Here is a 22437-nt window from a genome sequence, read left to right as displayed (position 1 = left end):
GGATGCGTAAATTCACAAACCGTACACCATAAAAATCTTTGTGATAATATGTCTCTGTTGTGTTTACAGCTTGTAAAGTGGAAAAACAACAAACAATTATTGCTGCTAACGAAAATAAGAGGTTATTGTTTTAAGGCTACGGAAGTAGCCCACTTTCCCCGGTTGGTAGTCCAGCCTTTGTGTCAAGACACAGCTGGACTACATTTTAAATATTTGATCTACCTTAATACTTCCTGGCTCGCCTGTTTCTGGGTGGCTTTGATGCTCACAGGAGCATTTTTATATCATCTGTCAACACTAAAGGTTTATGTTGTTGCAGTTGCTCTTATATTACATTTTGCATGTTACAGCAAAAATCGTTGTAGTTTACACACATTCCAAATCTGAAAATATGGTTTTCGCAAATGTATTCTCCGTGCTTGACAATCAAAAGTGGTTCCGCTACAAATCAAGTCTCTTCGGTTTTGTATAATATTCGTGGTTTTGTACACAAAACATTCTAATTTTTGAATAATATTAATTTCTATCGACCTAAAAGGATTCTTACATGATACAAAAACCCCACAGTTAAATTTATTTTATATGTATCACTATTATTATTATTATTATTATTATTAGTTCCGTGTCAATGTGATCTTTTAATCATATTCATATTTTAAACCTTGTTGACTGTATTAGTAAGATATTAATATCTTTGCACTATTGATTTGTAAAGAATGTCAATAGACTCTAAACTTGTTTTATAGCATGAATATAGCATGATGTCCCTCCTGTCCCTGAGATAACTGTTATCCTTATACTTGACTGTTACTGCGTTTTATTAGATTAGATTTATTTATTCTGGCTCATTCCTGATGTCGGGAATCACTGGAAACACTTCAATGCTTTAGTATATGAGACCCTTGCTTTCTTACATTACTGTTTTACTTTGAAATTCCAGCTTTGCTGTTGTATTTTTCCATTTCTCTGTGTATTGTACAGATATTTACACACAATAAAAGCAAAACAAATGTGAATTATTATTAGTTACCAACAGTTTTTTATTGTGTTTAGAGGATGATACGGTCGGCCTTGAGAGCTCAGCCAAATACAGAAAACGCAACCAAAGACAGAAATGCACCACAAATACAGAAAACGCAACCAAATACAGAAACGCACCACAAATATAGAAAATATTTACCACATACAGAAACGCACCACAAATACAGAAAACACAACCAAATACAGTAGTGCACTGCAAATACAGGAATATTCTAGAAATAAAGAAAATGCAACCACAAATACAGAAACGCACCACAAATACAGAAATGCAACCAAATACAGAAGCGCAACGCAAATTCAGAAATGTTCTAGAAGTAAAATATCTATAGTCTATAGACTTGAGTGACTCCACGAGCCACAACATGCCCGTCTGTTTATAGTACATAGTGTCCTTTGGAAGCTTCTTTTATAACTTAGTTCAACGATGATACCTGAATGATATAATCAGAATCTGATGGGATGCCAACTTCACTTCATGAGCCATAAATCATGACAGGTGCCCGCGTGTCGGGGCATGCTCTTCAGTTTTTAGTCCTCTGGAAACTTCTTCTGTTTTGCACCTGTTCTGTGCAACTTGTAGTTGTTGTTTTTTTGCTTTAGTCTTTATTTGGTTGTGTCGTCTGTATCTGCAGTATAGTTTGGTTATGCATTGTGAAATAGGTGAAAATGTTTTCTATTTACATACTGAAGTCACTGAGTATTGCTCTCCAGGTCAGAGCGATCGGAAGAGATCAGATCATGTGTGAGTGAAAATATCAAGGTCAAACGGTGATATCGGACCCTCGGTGGTCATCTTTAATCGAGGCTCAACATGAGCGGCCTGTGCTGTCGTAACCCCCCCTCATTGGTTTGTTTCTGAACTTATGATTGGCCTCTGGCTTTTAATCCCACATGAGGAGGTGGAGCCCCCTGAGAGAGGAGAGTGAAAAGCTCTTTAACCGGAGACCTTCAGCAAGAAGGCAGAGCAGCTTCTCTACAGGTACTGTACCTTCTCTTCTCACTTTTACTGCAGAACATCTCCGTTATGTAGCTTCATGCATCTCAGGCTGTGTGTAAAATCATTTGTAGAGCTTCTATAGAAGATGCTACAGGCTCTACACCAACTTGAATTTTGATATTTTTTTTGCATGCTTTTGACATTTATAGTTATTATGAAGGGGTTTACCTTGTGAGTGCATGTTTCAAAAGTCAAAATATTGAATAGGAAGGGAGGATGGAAGCTGGAGGTAGGATGTGACGATAAGTAGCTGAATAAATGCTGCAAAGAGGGAACTTGATTTAAGAATTTGAACTAAAAGAAAGTTTTGCAGTCAAAAAAGCAGTTTTCAAATCAGCTTTTTGATGCAGTTTGCATGCAAATATATATTTTTCTTCATCTTTCCTAAATGTTTTACTTTAAACATGTGAAGTGGCGTCAGCTCTGCTGTGTCCTCTAGAGAGGACGAAGCTGCTCTGACGTCCTGAATGTACTATCTCAGAGGTAAAAGGTCAGGGGAGATGAGGCTGATCCCAGGTCTGTAGTGCTTTTGGTGTAATCCTGACCACATGATCCACCGTGTCAGTTGGCAGTAGAGGCTTTACGAGGCCTTTTTCCTGATAAAATTCTTGTATTTCCATCTATCGATCATTACTGCTTCACCTCCGTCCTGGTTTTACCTGCCCTTTCATCCCTCGGTGCTGCTGACGTGGACTCATGAGGGTACGGTCTTGTGACCAGTCCAGAATGTCACGGCGTTGTGAGCCAGAGATGGACTTGTTTCTTGGCTCTGGATCCTGGCAGCACAGTGATCTATAAATAATAACACCACTGAACCAAAGAGTCCACCACCAGAGTCACTATAACCTCCACAGACGGATAAAACAGTAGATAGAATAAAATCCTGTGATTTATTGGAGGGATGTTTTATTCCTCAGTTACCGGTCGGACATCATACCTTTGACCTGGATTAACAGGAGTCCTCACAGCTTCCCTCTATATTAAGACACAGTCTCGTGGACACCCCCTGTGAAGGACAAGCTAGAATATGACCTTTCATTAAGGTATTACACTTAACATTTAGAATTCATCTTGATGGACACTTTAACAATATTGAATTCCTGAGCTGTCTCAAGTCCAACTTTTTTTCTCTGTGAGTTTAAGACGGACGTCTTTGGGTAACTGGTCATTACTGAAGCATTAGTGGACGTATGAAAGCTGCTGTCCTGTGGGTGGTAATGCTAAGAGGCTATAAGAGCATCTGCTACAGCCCCAGCTACTCTAAGCTTGTTACTGTATTAAACCAAAAACCTGCGGGGGGTCGTCCAAGCAGCAGGTGAGAGGCAGAGTATTCAGACTGGCGTTAAGGTATTGAACATTTATAGCAGGTAGACTTGGAGGATAAGGCTCTGCTTTCTCTGGCTTCTGCTGGAAGAACTATACCATGGATGGATAAAGAGAACTGGGTACTAGAACTGGATGCTCAGTGGCTCATGAAGCCAAAATGGCCTGACAACCGAGTATAAAATTACCCAGATCTTCCGGCAATCTTCCGCATTCATGGGATCCATAGAGCAGGCGCACTAGTGTTTCCTTTAACCACATGGGTGTCTAATAAGAACTGGATACCAGACCCCAAGATGATGCCTATTCAGTCCAAAGAGAATTGCTCACCTGGGGCATACGCCAAAAACGTTTTCTACTTTCCGCGTTTACTTCCATAGACTTTACATTGTGATGACCACACAGATGTTGAAATCGCTTTTCACAGCTCAAGGAAAGTTTTACAAATATTAAACCTCCATGAATCAAAAATTCATAACCGAAAGAGTCATAATTGACCTTGTTTGTAGTTCTTGTACATTGGTGGTCTATGGGCAAAATGCTTTTTTCGCTGCAATACCGCAAGTGGCCACTGGAAACCATTGGAAGCAAGGCTGAGCGGCGGCCCCTTATCCAGGTCTTACTGTACATCCATGTTGAAACACTCCGACAGAGGAGGTTGAATAAAAGTGGACAAAGCTAATAAGCTACGATAGCTCCCTTCATTTTGGCTCTCCGTTCCTTTAAAGGTCATCATCGTTAGGACAGTTTGCTGTTGGTAAACGGCGGTATGAATGAACCGCTGATTGTGAAGCAATAACGCTCCAATACTATGAATGTTTATTGTCTATATTATGACCCTCACACCCTCATCAACACGCATAAACCCGTCTTTCCTGTTATTTTTCTCTCCAGCTCATTTTCTACTGACGAAAGAGTTACCAACTATCAGAAGGATGGCGAACTCTTTCACGCGTTTGATCTCCGGACGCAACACGGCCGTGCTGTTGGCCAGCTTGGGCGCAGGAACGATGGCGACTGGCTTCCTGTTGAGCGAAAACGGGCTGGCTGCTGAGGCGAGGACGAAGCTCTACCCTCCCAGGTAATATGGGATGACAAGTACTCAGATCTTTTACTTAAAGGGAACATATCATGAAAAACTCACTTTATCACATGTTCTCATATATCTGAGTATCTGGAGTTCTTACCAACCTACAAACTGTGAAATAAGACGACCCAGTCAGTTTTTTTGTGGGCTGCTCACATCAGAAAACATGTGATTCAACAAGCCAATCAGATTTGACTCCCCTTCCTATGTCACATGCATCACCAGCCAATCAGAGCAGACTGGGCTTCTTAAAGAGACAGGCGCTAAAAGGAACGTTTCAGACCGAGGGTGACCACAGGTATATTCAGAAAGACAGGTAGAGAAAAATAATGTGTTTTTTGAACATTAAAACATGTCAACATAATCTAGTATAAACCTAAAATACAATGCTATACATAACAACGGTCTGTTATACATAGCAACAGTCTGCTATACATAACAACGGTCTGTTATACATAGCAACAGTCTGCTATACATAGCAACGGTCTGTTATTCATAGCAACGGTCTGCTATACATAGCGACACTGCTATACATAGCAACGGTCTGCTATACATAGCAACGGTCTGTTATACATAGCAACGGTCTGCTATACATAGCGACAATGCTATACATAGCAACGGTCTGCTATACATAGCAACGGTCTGTTATACATAGCAACGGTCTGCTATACATAGCGACAATGCTATACATAGCAACGGTCTGCTATACATAGCAACGGTCTGCTATACATAGCAACGGTCTGTTATACATAGCAACGGTCTGCTATACATAGCGACAATGCTATACATAGCAACGGTCTGCTATACATAGCAACGGTCTGCTATGCACAGCAACGGTCTGCTATACAAAGCAACGGTCTGCTATACACAGCAACGGTCTATTATACAAAGCAACGGTCTGCTATACGTAGCAACGGTCTGTTATACATAGCAACGGTCTGCTATAAAGGAATAACAAACCGTAGAACGCCATGATTGACCAATCAGAATCGAGTATTCAACAAAGCCGTGTAATAAATAACATTTAAAACCACAGTATAATTCATATTATATTATTGTATTATTGTATTATAATTATTGATGCATTAATGTGATCATCACTTTAATGTTGCAGCTGGTAAAGGTGGATATTATTTGATTTACTTTATATACTGCTAGGTAGTTTATTCTATAATAATACATAATTTATTAGTTGATTATATATTTCTGCATTGATAATATAAATCTGCAAAACAATTAAATCTTTAAAAATAAATGTAGTGGTGTAAAAAGTATAATATTTGCCTCTGAGATGTAGTGGAGTAGAAGTATAAAGCAGCATAACATAGAAATACTCAAGTAAAGTACCTCCAAATTGTACTTCAGTACAGTACTTGTGTAAATGTAGTTACACTCCACCACTGCTGATACAGCATGAAAGAAGACAGTGTGACATATAATGATATAAAGAATAATATGGTCCATTGTCAGTGTGTATTGTGAGAGCGGTGGATGGACGACCTTGACGAGTCAGTGAATAGTTGAAGCTCTATAATTATCAGCTTCAACAGCACAGAAACCGACTACGTGCTTCACGTCAGCGGCACATTTCAGAACAATGACTCATCGCTTTGTGTTTCCACAACAGAAGCAACTGAAAGGTTGACGAGTTAATTTACTAAAGTACTGTGCTTAAAGGTAGTACACAGATACCAGATAGTTTTCCTTTTATTTGTGAGAGCATTTCATTTATTGATTGCTGTCCAAATGTAATAACAACTAATATAACAAAAAATGTATTTGAGCAAGAGTACCAACCCTGCCTTTAAGTACTTGAATGCAGTACTTGTACTCGTAGTGGAGTATTTTACAGTGTGGATGGTTGTTAGTGAGTGAACGTCTGAGAGTATGAAAGATCATGAGAGGTCATCCAGCAGGGACTCTGGCTCCGTCCTGCTGGATCACTGACGCTCTCAGGTTTCATCTACGTTGCCTTTCACTCACTTCCTCTCTCTCTCTCTCTCCTCGACTCCTTCACACAACCTCTCCACTACTGCACGTCTGCAGAGTAATAATAATAACTTAATGACCACAGACTGTGGATGTGTCCCAAGTATGCTAGAAGTTTACTTTATTGTTAGGAGAGGTCGCAATTTTGCACAATTTGCAACGATGGACGGTATCACATATTTTATCTGTTCTAAATTAACCTTAAAGGGAGATTAGTCAACTATTTAATCCTCTTATCAACATGGGAGTGGACAAATATGCTGCTTTATGAAAAAATGTATGTGTATATTTATTATTGTAAATCAATTAACAACACAAAACAATAACAGATATTGATCCAGAAACCCTCACAGGTACTGCATTTAGCATAAAACAATATGCTCCAGTCATAACATGGCAAACTGCAGCCCAACAGGCAACAACAGCTGTCAGTGTGTCAGTGTGCTGACTTGACTATGACTTGCCCCAAACTGCATGTGATTATCATAAAGTGGGCATGTCTGTAAAGGGGAGACTCGTGGGTACCCATAGAACCCATTTACATTCACTGATCTGGAGGTCAGAGGTCAAGGGACCCCTTTGAACATGGACATGACAGTTTTTCCTCGACAAAATGTAGCGTAAGTTTGGAGCATTATTTAACCTCCGTCATGACCAGCTAGTCTGACATGGTTGGTACCGATGGATTCATCAGGTTTTATAGTTTCATATGATGCCAGGATCTTCACTCTAGCTTTAAAACCTGTAAGCCTGCAACAAACTAAAAATAGCTGCTTACATTGACAATGAATGGGAAACGTGGAAATGACGGATCCAGTGGAAACGTAGCACCGTTAGCGGCTAGCCTCTAGCTCAGCCATTGCCATGTTGAGAGCTGTGAGGAGGCAATCCCTCAATCATAGATATGCTCTGAATTGAACACCTTTACATCTCAGTTTAACACGAGGAGGTCCACCACAAGCAGGATCATTAAACTACCTCCACTTGCTCTCCTCTCCTGCAGCTCCGACTTCCCCGACCTGAGGAAACACAACAACTGCATGGCCAAGGCTCTGACTCCGGCCATTTACGCCAAACTGAGGGACAAGGTCACCCCCAACAACTGGACCCTGGACCAGAGCATCCAGACCGGAGTGGACAACCCCGGACACCCTTTCATCAAGACGGTGGGCTGCGTGGCCGGTGATGAGGAGAGCTACGAGGTGAGAGAGGTCAAAGGTCACAGTTGGTGTCTATAGATGTTTCAGTGTCTCCTAGAGTTGGATAAGGGTTGTTCAGGGTGTTTCAGTTTTATTTACTCATTAAAATATCTCTGAACTTTGTCCTCTGACTGTCCAGCCGCTGAGAGAAGATAAAGAATATATGTTTTTGTTTGTTTCTTCTTTATTAAAGACTGAAATCTACAGCCTTGACTTTGCTCTCTGTTCCCTCCAGGTGTTTGCTGAACTGTTGGACCCCGTCATTAAAGACCGGCACAACGGCTACGACCCCAAAACCATGACCCACCCCACTGACCTGGACTCCTCCAAGGTGTTTACCCCACCACCCTCCACCACTGCGTGACCCCTCCATCCACCTGCTGTTCCTTCTCGTATTAAACTCTCTGTCTCACCTGTACCTGCCTCCACCTCCAGATAACCAACGCTGTGTTTGATGAGAACTACGTGCTGTCCTCTCGTGTCCGGACCGGCCGCAGCATCCGCGGGCTGAGCCTCCCCCCGGCCTGTTCGAGGGCCGAGCGCCGTGAGGTGGAGCGGGTGGTTGTGATGGCGCTGGCCGGCCTGCATGGAGACCTGGCCGGACGCTACTACAGCCTGGGAGACATGACGGACAGGGAGCAGCAGCAGCTCATCGACGTGAGTCTCATCTTGGTTTATAACTACACAGAAACTACAAAATAATCTGCCTCACAGACTCCTGAGATCTTAAATCACTTTTGTTGTGAAAGAACAACTTTCTCAAATATTATATATTATTATTTACAGTATATATATAAATATATATAAATAATAAATCATAATTGGGGAATATTTGAATATTTCTCCCCACATTTTAGTTGATGGAGCAGCTTTTGGGGTTATTTTTTATTAGGGCTGCACAATTAATCAAACTTTTCTCGAAATCGCATTATGGTCTGCTGCAATATCCAAATAGTAGGAGGCACCAATATTTAATTTAATTTTAATTTTAATTTAAATTTTTTCATTTATTTATTTATTTATTTATATGTGTGTCAAAATACCTCATAGATGTGGGTTTCATCTTGGCTTATAACTACTGAGAAACTACAAAATAATTTGCTTCCCAGATTCCTGAGATCTTAAATAATTTTTGGTGTGAAAGAACAACTTTCTCCAAGTCGTAATTCGGGAATATTTAAATATTTTAGTTGATGGAGCAGCTTGTTGGGTTATTTTTTATTAGGGCTTTATATTTATTTCTTTTATTTCTTTTATTTCTTTTATTTCTTTTATTTATCTTATTTATTTCATTTATTTTATTTATTTCATGTATTTTATTTATTTCATTTATTTATTTCATTTATTTATTTTATATTTGTATGTGTGTCCGATTATGTGTGTCGATTAATCAGTTTGAGTAATATTTTTAGTTTCATTTTAAGGGATTTTAAAAGCCTGAAGAAGTGAAAGTATCCAGTATTTCTCTAGAAAAAAAAAGGGGGACTCTCATTTCTTCAGGTTCCCTTTTTATTGACCTTCTGTTCTGATTCGTTCACGCTGCGCCACACAAGGATCACTTCCTGTTTGACAAGCCCGTGTCTCCGTTGCTCACCTCGGCCTTCATGGCCCGGGACTGGCCCGACTCCAGGGGGATCTGGTGAGAAAAGAAAACCCATCCCAGTGCTGTTAGTGCTGCTAAGTCATGAGAGGAAACGCAGTACAATGCATTAGAGCCACACCCTCTCCTGGTCCTGGTCCTGGTCCTGGTCCTGGTCCCGGTCCTGGTCCTGGTCCCGGTCCTGGTCCTGGTCCCGGTCCTGGTCTGTGAAGTCCTCCCTAACCTTTATTCTACTCCCTCCTCTCCACTACAGGAAGATATAGACGTTTATCCACCTCATTATAGAAGTTATAACGTCCTCTGTCTTCTCCCCCCCCCCCCCCCCCCCCCCCCCCCCCCCCCCCCACACCTTTAGGACCACTTCCTGTTTGACAAGCCCGTCTCTCCCTTGTTGACGTGTGCCTTTATGGCCAGAGACTGGCCAGACGCCAGAGGCATCTGGTAGGGTCCCTTAGCTCTGCTGCATGTCTGCTGTGTCCCCGTTTAGACCTCCACATCCTGATCCATGTTAATATATATTATATATATATATATTCACTGGTGGAACGTCACTAAGCACACTGACTCAAACACTGTCTTTAAGTACACATTTAAGGTACTTTACTTGAGTATTTCCATGTTATGCTACTTTATAGGTTTACTTTAGAGGTCAATATTCTACTTTTTACTTAACGCATGTTGGTGGAAAAATACCAACAGGAGATTTTGTGTTTTCCACTTGGTGTGTATTTATTGTCCGTCACTAATGCACGTGTCTCTCACTTATTAATTCTGAATATCAAAGTGTCTTCATGAGTCCCATATAGAGTATTTCAGCTCTTTATTGAGTGTCTTTAACTGCTTCTCTTCAGGCACAACAATGAGAAGACCTTCCTGATCTGGGTGAACGAGGAGGACCACACCAGAGTCATCTCCATGGAGAAGGGAGGCAACATGAAGAGAGTGTTCGAGAGGTTCTGCAGAGGACTCAAACAGGTACAGTGGAGTCTGTGAAATCATCTCAGACATGATGCAGTCGGGTGGTTTATGGAGTCTGTAGAGAGCTCCAGGGATGACCAGGAAGTTAACATCACCCTGGTTCTCTCCACAAAAATCCAATGGGTCAACTGTCATCATGTGATGTCATGTAGGTGGAGCACCTGATCCAGGAGAGAGGCTGGGAGTTCATGTGGAACGAGCATCTGGGCTACATCCTCACATGTCCCTCCAACCTGGGCACCGGGCTCAGGGCTGGCGTGCATGTGCGCCTGCCAAAACTCAGCAAGGTAACACACACACACAGACACACACACTGTAAGGGCCATTCAGTGGCTGTTCTGGAGCTTTTGATATCACGCTCTTCCTCAGCAGATGAAAACCAGCAGTGCATGTATCTACTAACTAAGTATCAGAGCGTGATATCTCCTCTTCCTCTGATCCATAGAGCTCCATTAAAAACACATCAATGAGCCTCACTGTGTCACAAAGCGCTATATAAATGCAAGTCCATTTACCATTTAATGATTTTCACATATTTTACTAATAAGTTTCGGACATTTTTAAGATATGTTTCGGATATTACTCAGACTTATTTCATAATTTTTTTTCAGATTTTTTACTAATATTTTCCGGACATTTTTCACAAATGTTTTTCCACATATTTTACTAATAATTATATTTTTCACAGGTAAAATGTGTGGAAAAAGATGTGAAGATATGTGAAAAATGTCCAAAAAAATTTGTAAAATATTTCAAAAATATTGGTGAAGAATTACCGAAAAATATGTGAAACATTTAAGTAAAACATTTAAAAGTGACGGCAAAGGATCTGACAAAGCGTCAGTGTGTGACGAGTTGGGAGGAGAACGTGTTGCACTACAGCACCAAATATGGGTTAATCCGCTGCTGGAAGTAGTCCCCAACAAATGCACTATTTCCTCCTGTTGTGTCTGATAAAAACTACATTGAGCAGCTGTTTTAGGAAATTACTGAGCCTTTTTATAAAGCAACAGACAGGGTCGGGAAGTATTGAGAGACGGACTAACACATTGTTGGTTTTTGGTCTTTTCGTGGGATTTGTTGACAAAGACAAAATATAAAATATCGCCACCTATCCTTTATACTCCATCTCCTGGAGAAGATTGTGTGTCTGCAAGTTCAAGAATGAACTTTCAATGTCAACTTTAGTCCACAACTTTCACAGGATCAGTCAATATTATCGTTTGCATATGTAAGTTACTGTTGTTGCAACAAGTTATGAATGATTGAAATCGCTGTGCAGGACGCTCGTTTCTCCAAAATCCTCGACAACCTGCGGCTGCAGAAAAGAGGCACCGGTGGCGTGGACACAGCTGCTACCGGAGACACCTTTGACATTTCCAACAACGACCGTCTGGGCAAATCTGAGGTGAGGATCAATCCGTCATATTGCCTTTAAAAATGTCCTTTTTTGTTTTGTCTTGTAACTTCATTTCATCATTTAGACTTTGATCATCAAAGTCTTTAAAAAGACAGTTGTTTGTTGCAGAAACTAACTTGAACTGTGTGTGTGTTTGCAGGTGGAGCTGGTGCAGATGTTGGTGGACGGGGTCAACCACCTGATTGAGTGTGAGAAGAAGCTGGAGAAGGGACAGGACATCAAGGTCCCGGCTCCCATCGCTCAGTTCAGGAAGTAAAAGCTGGACTCATCATCAGTGTTAGCAGGAGTTAGTCTGTCCGCTGCCACAGAGGAGGAGGACGTCTCTCTGTTCCTCCTACAGAGAGTACTAATCCTTTAGTGTAACTTAATCTTAGACGTGAACTTCAGTTAAGGGGACATTCTACCTCAAGTTTAAGGTCTTCACTGTAACCCTGACTTCAATAAAGCCATAAACACTTTAACTGTGCTGCGTTTTCCTTCACTGATGTACGGTGAGAGCTCAACACGCTGTGGCAGTGGTGGAAAGAAACTCAAGAGGTACTTATACTTCCATTTCATGCTACTTTATACTCCACTACATTTACTCTAATAGATTTAGTAACTAGCTAAAATTGTACTTAAAGGTGCTGTGTGTAGCATTTTGGGGGATCTATTAGCAGAAATGGAATATAATATTCAAATAAGATGATAAGCAAACTTAAATTGTCACAACCGTCTCTCATCGGCGTCTTCAGCCTCAAATTGCTCACACCTGACTCTATTAAATTGGCTGGAGCCCCGTGGTACTTGTAGTCCTATAGTTGTCTATGGACTACAGAGGTCACCACTAGGTGGCAATACTGTTTTGACTATTTCTAGGGCTGTCAATCGATTAAAATATTTAATCACGATTAATTGCAAATTTTTTATCTGTTCTAAATGAACCCTAAAGGGAGATTTGTCAAGTATTTAATACTCTTATCAACATGGGAGTGGGTAAATGTGCTGCTTTATGCAAAATGTATGTATATATTTATTATTGTAAATCAATGAACAACACAAAACAATGACAGATATTGTCCAGAAACCCTCACAGGTACTGCATTTAGCATAAAACAATATGCTCCAATCATAACATGGCAAACTGCAGCCCAACAGGCAACAACAGCTGTCAGTGTGTCAGTGTGCTGACTTGACTATGACTTGCCCCAAACTGCATGTGATGATCATAAAGTGGGCATGTCTGTAAAGGGGAGACTCGTGGGTACCCATAGAACCCATTTACATTCACACATCTGGAGGTCAGAGGTCAAAGGACCCCTTTGAAAATGGACATGACAGTTGACAGTTTGGAGCGTTATTTAACCTCCTTCATGACAAGCTAGTATGACATGGTTGGTACCGATGGATTATTTAGGTTTTCTAGTTTTATATTATACCAGTATCGGACTTTTCTTCTGTCTTTGTTTCGCACTTTTTTTCTAACATTTTTCAGACTTTTTTTGGACATTTTTTTTGATAATTTTTCAGACTTTTTCTGACATTTTTTGGCAATTTTCTGATTTTTTGGGGACATTTTTCTGACTTTTTTTGACATTTTTCAGACATTTCTTCGGACAAAAACCCTCACACATCTGGAGGTCAGAGGTCAAGGGACCCCTTTGAAAATCGCAATGACAGTTTTTCCTCACCAAGATTTAGCATAAGTTTGGAGCGTTATTTATCCTCCTTTGTGACGAGCTAGTATGACCTGGTTGGTACCGATGGATTTGCGAAAAAGAATTAGCGAAAATACGTTATCTGTTTTTAGGACAATGTCTGTCATTGTTTTGTGTTAATTGATTTCCAATAATAAATATATACATACATTTTGCATAAAGCAGCATATTTGTCCACTCCCATGTTGATAAGAGGATTAAATACTCGACAAATCTCCCTTTAAGGAACATTTTGAACAAAAAAAGAATAAAAATGTGCGATTAATCGTGATTAACTGAGCAATCATGCGATTAATTGCAATTATTTTAATCGACTGACAGCCCGAGTTATCAGACTTTGAAAAACCCCCAAATAGTCATATTTTCATATTCCAAGTATGAAGAAAAATCGGAGGTTAATAAACACAACAATACAGCTTTGATTAAGCATCCATCGCAAATCTTTATTCATTAATGACTGTCCTCCACCTGCAGTTATAGATGTGTTGCCTCCGTTGTTTGACGGCGTATCTGCTGGTGTGCTACACGCTTAATCAGTTATCAGAGTATATTAACTGATTAATTATAATATTGTGTTTATTAATGGAGAAAAAGCCGATTAGAGCTGTTTAACTGCTGCCCACAGCAGGTTGAAAAAACTATATTACAGTGCTAGAAGCATCACTAGAATCAGTGCTTTGTAGATTTTAAATGTTTGTCTCATAACTTCTGAACGCATTAGAAGAGATAAATCAAATTAATTTAAGATAATAACTTGTGAAGTGCCTGTAAGACTGTCTGACATCCAGTAGTTCATCCCTGACACTGTGCACTTTCCTGGGAGGCCAACAGAGGTGGAACCATTTTAATTACTTCTCCAAATACAGAAACATGTCAAGGAACACATGAATGTTGTTGAATTTTCACAAATCGCTGAGTTTAAATGTTGAATTCTGCATCAGTGACAAACTTTAATTTTCAGGAACTGCAACAGGTGATTTCACAAAGTGTACAGTGTATCTGGAGGGAAAACAAAGATAGAAACAACAGCTTCAGATCAGCTGTGCATGTGTGTTAACGTTCGAAAACAAAAGCTTATAAATCTGTAAACAGGTCTCCATAAGCTAATGATTAATCTGAAAAAAACAAAAACATTCAACATTTAAGTAAGCAAAACACCACTTTTCTTTTTTTTTTTAATCATTATTTGATATTTTTCTTTCCAGGATGCCACCTCTGACAATTTTATTTATTTTTTTCTAAAAAGAAATCAGTAGAAAGAAGTCAAAACAACAAAAAGGTGACACCTAGAGGCCAGAGCCTGCCTATTCACCAAAAAGTCCTGCTTTTTTTTTCTTTCATTTTGTTTTTGGGCAAAGTGAAAGAGAAACACAAGCCTCTATTAATTACGGAGTGGTTGGAGAGTGCTAAAACAAGCAGATATGCGAGAACGGGGCATCTCTGTGAAGTCGGTGCTGTTGGGCTCTTTGAACAGGAAACAGAAAGGAGGCCGACAGCAGTGAGCGTCAGTGCTGTGTCGTCAGTCAACGGGCCGCTTTTCACTGTGTTTCCTTGTATACTCCTCGGCGTTCTTCATGAATTTCACCCGGTCTTTACTGTACTCCTCGGCCAGGTCGGCCCTCAGAGGATGCTCCGGCTGAGGGCTGTTCACCATAGAAATCAAACTGGTAATCACTGCAGGAGAGAGGGAGTAACAAGGTTAGAGCCAGGGTTGTGTTTACTCGGCTGTTAAAGTTAACGCGATAATGCAAATTCATTTTAACGCTTCTAATTTGCTTTAACATATTAAAGCAACTTGTGATTTTTAGGTTGTAGCGGCTCAGTTTTAAAGTAGAGTGAAGATACTGGCATCATATGAAACTAAAAAACCTAAAGAATCCATCAGTACCAACCATGTCAGACTAGCTTGTCACAAAACTTACGCTAAATCTTGGCGAGGAAAAACTGTCATGTCCATTTTCAAAGGGGTCCCTCGACCTCTGACCTCCAGATATGTGAATGTAAATGGGTTCTATGGGTACCCACGAGTCTCCCCTTTACAGACATGCCCACTTTATGATAATCACATGCAGTTTGGGGCAAGTCATAGTCAAGTCAGCACACTGACACACTGACAGCTGTTGTTGCCTGTTGGGCTGCAGTTTGCCATGTTATGATTTGAGCATATTGTTTTATGCTAAATGCAGTACCTGTGAGGGTTTCTGGACAATATCTGTCATTGATTTGTGTTGTTAATTGATTTACGATAATAAAAATATACATGTATTTGCATAAAGCAGCATATTTGTCCACTCCCATGTTGGTAAGAGTATTAAATACTTGACAAATCTCCCTTTAAGGTTCATTTTGAACTGATTAAAAATGAGCAATTAGTTTGCGATTGACTATTTTGATAATTGACAGCCCTAGAAATAGTCAAAACAGTATTGCCACCTAGTGGTGACCTCTGTAGTCCATAGACAACTATAGGACTACAAGTACCACGGGGCTCCAGCCAATTTAATAGAGTCAGGTGTGAGCAATTTGAGGCTGAAGACGCCGATGAGAGACGGTTGTGACAATTTAAGTTTGCTTATCTTATTTGAGTTTTGATTGTTGTAAAGGCCTGTGTTGTTTGTTGAATGTGTGTTGGAACAACCTTGATTTATTTTTGATTAACCGCAGAAGCCACTCAACATCAAACTAGTCTGACGAGACAAACAAGTCACCACATCCGTGAGTAGCACAAGCCCAATAACTTGAAAGATAACCTGTTGGCAATGTCTACATTTACAAGGCGTCTAAAGTGGCTTTTAGAAAGCGGTTAGAAGGAAGCAGTGATCAAGAATATATGTGAATTAAGGCCATTTACAGCGGTCAAAAAGATCCAAGTATCGATAAATAGATACTGAATAACTGAAACTGTTTAAATACTAATTTTCTGCTGTTTTGAACTAGACGTAGTCCCACGCGTCTACTTCCTCTAACTTCTCTAAGGTGGTCTCTAGCTCTCCCGTCAGCTCTGTTCTCTTTATCCATCCATGGTCAGCTCCATCGGGGCCGTTTCAATGCAGAGAACACAAATGTCAGGATATGGGTGCTCTACAGTCGTAGCGTCGGCCCATTTGACCACGGAGATGAGAGCGACGGCCGGCTCGACCGCCGCGTTACGATAATGTTTCCTGTCCGTGACAGAGTTAGCATGCAGCTTTAGCCGTGATGTCTAGCTCTGCTTTTCCTGTCAATGTGTGAAACCCAAAGTGTTTCCATCCTTTACTGGATGTGTAGTGTTTACCACAGATATGACGTCACGTTACTCAGACTACAACAATAGAAGTGATAACTTCCTTCTATCTCCACGTAGACTCAAATGAAGCAAAGATATCGACTCTGGCATTGAAAAAAATCTATTTCAAAATCGTAAAAAAAAAAGAATCACGATACATAGAATCTATTTTTTCCCCCACCCCTGATAAATTATATACAAAATGGGGTTCAATATAATGAAAATAATAAAGATTAGAACTGTAAAAAAGGAAAGATAAATGAGCTTCTTTGATTAAATGTGGACGCTCACCATTTTCAGTTCTTGTGGCGGGCTTCCAGTTCTCCACGCTGATGATGGGCAGGCACACCTGGCCTTTCTCGTCAATGTTGGGGTGGTAGATTTTCGTCTTGAACGTGATCTTCGGTGGCTTGAAGGGGTACTCGGCGGGGAATATGAGCTCAATGCGAAATGCTCCTTTGTCGTACGGAGCACAATCCTACAAGAGGTTGTAGATTAAAGTTAATACAAACTTTAATGACAGGACAACTAGCTGTTCCTTTTAGCAGCGAGTCAGTACTTACGGGAACGAGGAGGCCTTGCCAGTTCAAAAGATTCGATTCATCCACTTGAATGTTGCAGAAATATTTGGCCTTACTTTTGCGAATGTCGTCAAGCTCCTGAAACAAAACAAATGATTTAAAATGGGATTTAAAATGGGGTTAAAATCATGAAACTACTGGAACCCCACTGACTCAGAGAGAATATACATGTATACATGCACTCAGTGGCCACTTTATTAGGTACACCTGTACAATCCAATGCAAACGATCTTCCATAAAACCTACTTTTATGATGCCTAGATATGGCAGGACTTTCTGACCCTTTCATGGAATTGTTAAATTATATGTTTTAGCATCATAGTTCTTGTGTATGTAAATCGGAAGTAGGGCTGGGCAATATGACTATGAATATATATCTCTTAAACGACATAAAATGTCTATGGTATATATTTTTCTGTATCATTTCTATCGTGATATAGGCTAGGCCTGTATTTATTTATTTTTTCTCTATAATTTCACTTAAATCTGTTATGTTAATTTTATACTCAAGTTCCTTAAATGAGAAAAATACTTTTCATTTGTCAAGTATTTAATTCACAAAGGAGTATACAAACATAGGCTTTACCATGTGGTTATTTCATATAGACTTTATTTATTGAATTACCAGACAACAGGCTATATTGTGATATGTACCGTTAAGAGATATGAAATGACCTATAACTTAAACTGTAACCTCACAGTAAATGTCCATCACTTACTGTGATTTCGCAGTACACTGCTGTAGAATTGCGGTATTTAACTGTAACTTAACAGTAAATGCCCATCAGAATACCACAATTTTGCAGTATGCTGCTGTAGAATTACTCTATTTAACTTTAACTTCATAGTTAATGTTTCAATTACAGTGATTTAGCAGTATGCTATTGTAGAATTACAGTGTAAACTGTACACTGTAAAATACTTGACTGACGGTAAATTACTGGCTATTAGTTGGATTACTTTCAAGGTAAGGTATTGTGAAATGACATCCGTATACTGTGACCTCACAGTAGTTATGCCAGTATATTACTGTGATTTAGCAGTACGCATGCTGTATAATTACTGTATTTAACTGTAACTTCACAGTTAATGTTTAGATTACTGTGATTAAGTAGTAGGCTGTTGTAGAATTACTGTATTTAACTGTAACTTAACAGTTAATGGTCATCACTTACTGTGATTTAGCAGTATGCTGCTGTAGAATTCCTTTGTAAACTGTACACTATAAAATATTTGACTGACAGTAAATTACTGTGCTGTAAGTTTACACTTAAAAACCATTGTAAAATACTGAAAAACAGTTTTATCTGTTAACCAATCAATAACTTAAAAATAGGTTAAATTAAAATAGACACAAAACTATTATATTGTTACTTCTGTGACAGTATTTCTACCCTCTAGTATTCCTACTTGAGTACCTGAGTAAATGATCTGAATACTTCTTTGACCACTGGTAAAAGTATATTAAAATAAAGTAGGATGTATTTGTGATGTACTTCCTATCAGCAGACACGTCACTGTTTACCTGAACTATAAAACAGGATTGTCAGAGGAATTCAGGAAGTGAGTCACTCCTTTTATCACAGAGGGGAACTCCTAACACACACAGAGAAGCTGTGTCGTATCAGACAACTGAATCAAAACCAAAAATACTTCTGCTGGTGGTGTGTCACACTGAAAGTGTAAGTAGAGGCTGGGGCAGCCATTAAGTGTTGCGTTTTTATGTGTGGACCCGAGGAAGAATAGTTACTAAATTAAACTAAACTAGATTAAACTAAATGAAATAATTTTGCTATGACATTATACTTGTGTGATTTTCCCTTTTATATAAACATATTATATATTACATATTTTATATTTTCATTGCTGAAATTGACAAATGACAAATAAAGAACCTTGAACAAATGTACAGGATTAAGAAGTACAATATAGCCTACTTCTACCCCACTACATTAAAATATTGTGCTACATTTATTTGACAGCTATTAGTTACTTTTCAGATTAAGATTTTACAAACAAAACACTTGATCAGTATATAAAATATTATATTATGTGATTCTGAACTACTCTTTCATTTGGAACAGATGGTGTATTATGCAAATGCAGACAACTGTTGAGACAACAGATATCCACTGTTATCACAGAGGAGAACTCCTAACACAGAGAAGCTGTGTCGTATCAGACACACAACTAAATCAAAACCGAAAATACTGCTGCTGGTGTCACACTGAAAGTGTAAGTAGAGGCTGGGCAGCTATTAAGTACTTGAGTAAATATACTTAGTTACATCCCATCGCTGGTTTTAAAACTGATTTTAAACGCCACGTTATTGACTGTATCTGTGCTCTCATTTTATAATCTGATTATTTTCTGAATGATATTATGGCCCAGCTGAGGTCAGACGTCACGTCCCAGCCCGAAAGTTATTGATGGGTTAACAGATAAAACTGAAAGCTATTGATGGGTTAACAGATAAAACGTATTGATGGGTTAACAGATAAAACTTATTGATGAGTTAACAGATAAAACTGTTTTTCAGTAGTATATTTACTCAAATACTTATTGGCTGTTACTGACTGTATCTGTGCTCTCATTTTATAATCTGATTATTTTCTGAATAATATTATGGCCCAGTTGAGGTCTGACGTCACGTCCCAGCCCGAAGGTTATTGATGGGTTATCAGATAAAATGTATTGATGGGTTAACATATAAAACTGAAAGTTATTGATGGGTTAACAGATAGTTTTATCTGTTAACCCATCAATGAGTTAAATATAGGTTAAATTAAAATAAACATGATGGGTTAACAGATAAAACTTATTGATGGGTTAACAGATAAAACTGAAAGTTATTGATGGGTTAACAGATAGTTTTATCTGTTAACCCATCAATAAGTTTTATCTTTTAACACATCAATAACTTAAAAATAGGTTAAATTAAAATAAACATGATGGGTTAACAGAAAACGTATTGATGTGTTAACAGATGAAACTGTTTTTCAGTCGTGTATTTGCTGTTGTTATGGACTGTCTCTGTGCTCATGTTTGTAATCTGATTATTCTCTTAATGTAATATGATGGCCCAGTTGATGCGTGACGTCACGTCCCAGCCCAGAGAGTCTCCATGTTTTCTGTCTCCAGCTCTTCAGACGGTGACAGCGCTTAAAAGCATCCAGCTCACCGTGTAACTGCTGATTCTAACACGTTACCTTCATTCAAACATATTGAAAAACAACATGTGGTGTTACTTCACCGTGTAAGCTGTTAGGTTTGCGTGTAAAGTGTCGAGTCACGACTCTAACTGGCTGAACTGAGTCTCCTCTCAGTCAACCGACATGATTCTTTCATTTTGTCCGTTGGATTAAACGTTAAATTAAAGCGTTAGCAGCGGGTTTTCTTGGTCGGCGAGGAACTAAATATACTCATAAAGCTGTAACAAGTTATTTGAACCCTCGCAAAGTGTTGTAAATTGAATAAATGTAGATTTATTTGTTACCTTGTTTAGTCTCCTATTCATTGTGGTAACGGTGTTGTCTTCTTCTTCTTCTTCTCCTTCTTCGGCTTCTTCTTCCTGTTTCTTTCCGTGACTGCTCGTCTTCTTCTGCTTTTAGAATTTAAGTAGCTCTCACACCGGTGTGCTGTTGTGTTAGCGCCACCTAGCGGCCTGGAGAGCAACGGTTACACTCCTACAGGCAGCAGGCAGGATGACAGGCAGGAAGGCAGGCAGGGAGGCAGGCAGGCAGGATGGCAGGCAGGAAGGCAGGCAGGCAGGGAGGCAGCAGGCAGGGAGGCAGGCAGGCAGCAGGCAGGAAGGCAGGCAGGAAGGCAGGGAGGCAGCAGGCAGGAAGGCAGGCAGGCAGGGAGGCAGGCAGGATGACAGGCAGGCAGGAAGGCAGGCAGGGGGCGAAGAGTTCATTTACACAGATTAAAATCAAACTACCAGTGGTAGACGAGGAACATTTCCTCATTTATTTAAAATTAGCCAGATTTAATACTTTATTACCGTATTGGAATTTGTCTTAGTGAGCTCGCTAGCGCACATAATAAATTAAACAAGTATAAAACAGATAGGTAATTTCATAAATAATTATAGAGGAGGCATAATACAAATGGGTTGAATCAGCTTTATTGGCAAGGTATGAAAACACATAACAGGAATGTTTTTGTTGCTCTCAATGTAGTTAGATATAAAACAAGGACAACAAAGCTCAACAAGAGTAAATATAACATCTATCTATTTATCTATCTATCTATCTATCTATCTATCTATCTATCTATCTATCTATCTATCTATATATATATATATATATATTTACATTTATATATATATATATTTACATTTGTATATATTTATATTTATATTTTTATATATATATTTATATTTTTTTATATTTATATATATACTGTATATATATATAGATAGATAGATAGATGTTATATTTACTCTTGTTGATCTTTGTTGTCCTTGTTTTATATCTATATATACATATATATAAACAATATATGTATATATATATATATATATATATATATATATATATATATGTTTGTGTTGCATATTTATGTGTGGACCCGTGGAAAAATAGTTACTAAATTATACTAATCTAAACTAGATTAAACTAAATTAAATGATTTTGCTATAACACTTTACTTGTGTGTTTTTCCCTTTTATATAAACATATTATTATATATTACATATTTTATATTTTCATTGCCAATGACTGCTTTGCTGGAATTGACAAATGACAAATAAAGAACCTTGAACAAATGTACTGGAGTGAAAAGCACAATATGGCCTACTTCTACCCCACTACATTTAAATATTGTACCACATTTATTTGACAGCTAATAGTTACTTTTCAGATTACGATTTTACAAACAAAACACGTGATCAGTATATAAAATCTTAGTAAGTTGTACATGTGATTCTGAACTACTCTTTCATTTGGAACAGATGGTGTATTATGCAAATGCATACAACTGATGATACAACAGGTTTCCACTGTACAGTAGATTACAGCACAGGAGAGCACACAGCTGCTATCTGGTGGTAGTAAACTGTTACTACACAAGACAAGAAAAGTCTAACAGAGTAGGTGATGGTCAAGTCTTCTTATTACAGATTTAGGGGCATAATGTGGACACATATTGATTTAATTCCTTTAGAAGATACTCGTGAATATATTCAGTTGAAAGAATATTATAAAACACTTTAAGCATCTTCAACCAACTCCTCCTATATAAATCATCATCATATAAA

At 38.9% G+C, this 22437-nt stretch overlaps 2 protein-coding genes across 3 annotated transcripts; one reads left to right on the top strand and one right to left on the bottom strand.

Annotated features, from left to right (window-relative positions):
- Nucleotides 1-1869: 1869 nt before the first annotated feature.
- On the top strand, nucleotides 1870-12095 carry ckmt2a (creatine kinase, mitochondrial 2a (sarcomeric)). 2 transcript variants are annotated; one of them, XM_074618612.1, is made up of 10 exons: nucleotides 1870-2020; nucleotides 4256-4442; nucleotides 7441-7639; nucleotides 7872-7967; nucleotides 8072-8293; nucleotides 9592-9677; nucleotides 10088-10211; nucleotides 10367-10501; nucleotides 11497-11622; nucleotides 11774-12095. In XM_074618612.1, exons 1-10 carry the CDS (start codon nucleotides 1933-1935, stop codon nucleotides 11888-11890), a joined length of 1380 nt encoding a protein of 459 aa, XP_074474713.1. In that variant the 5' UTR covers nucleotides 1870-1932; the 3' UTR covers nucleotides 11891-12095. The 2 variants fall into 2 exon arrangements, with proteins under 2 accessions (XP_074474713.1, XP_074474714.1); XM_074618613.1 differs by lacking the exons at nucleotides 1870-2020; nucleotides 4256-4442 and adding an exon at nucleotides 6069-6088.
- A 2161-nt stretch (nucleotides 12096-14256) lies between these two features.
- Nucleotides 14257-20831, bottom strand: ube2l3a (ubiquitin-conjugating enzyme E2L 3a). Its single transcript, XM_074618618.1, has 4 exons — nucleotides 20674-20831; nucleotides 17160-17255; nucleotides 16888-17074; nucleotides 14257-15005 (listed from the first exon to the last, which is right to left on the bottom strand). Exons 1-4 carry the CDS (start codon nucleotides 20692-20694, stop codon nucleotides 14851-14853), a joined length of 459 nt encoding a protein of 152 aa, XP_074474719.1. The 5' UTR covers nucleotides 20695-20831; the 3' UTR covers nucleotides 14257-14850.
- Between the last annotated feature and the right edge of the window lie 1606 nt (nucleotides 20832-22437).

The sequence above is a fragment of the Sebastes fasciatus genome, chromosome 19 (assembly GCF_043250625.1).
Source record: "Sebastes fasciatus isolate fSebFas1 chromosome 19, fSebFas1.pri, whole genome shotgun sequence".
Lineage (NCBI taxonomy): Eukaryota > Metazoa > Chordata > Actinopteri > Perciformes > Sebastidae > Sebastes > Sebastes fasciatus.
The sequence above is the reverse complement of the archived record's forward strand: the minus strand, read 5'-3'. Positions and strand labels throughout refer to the sequence as shown.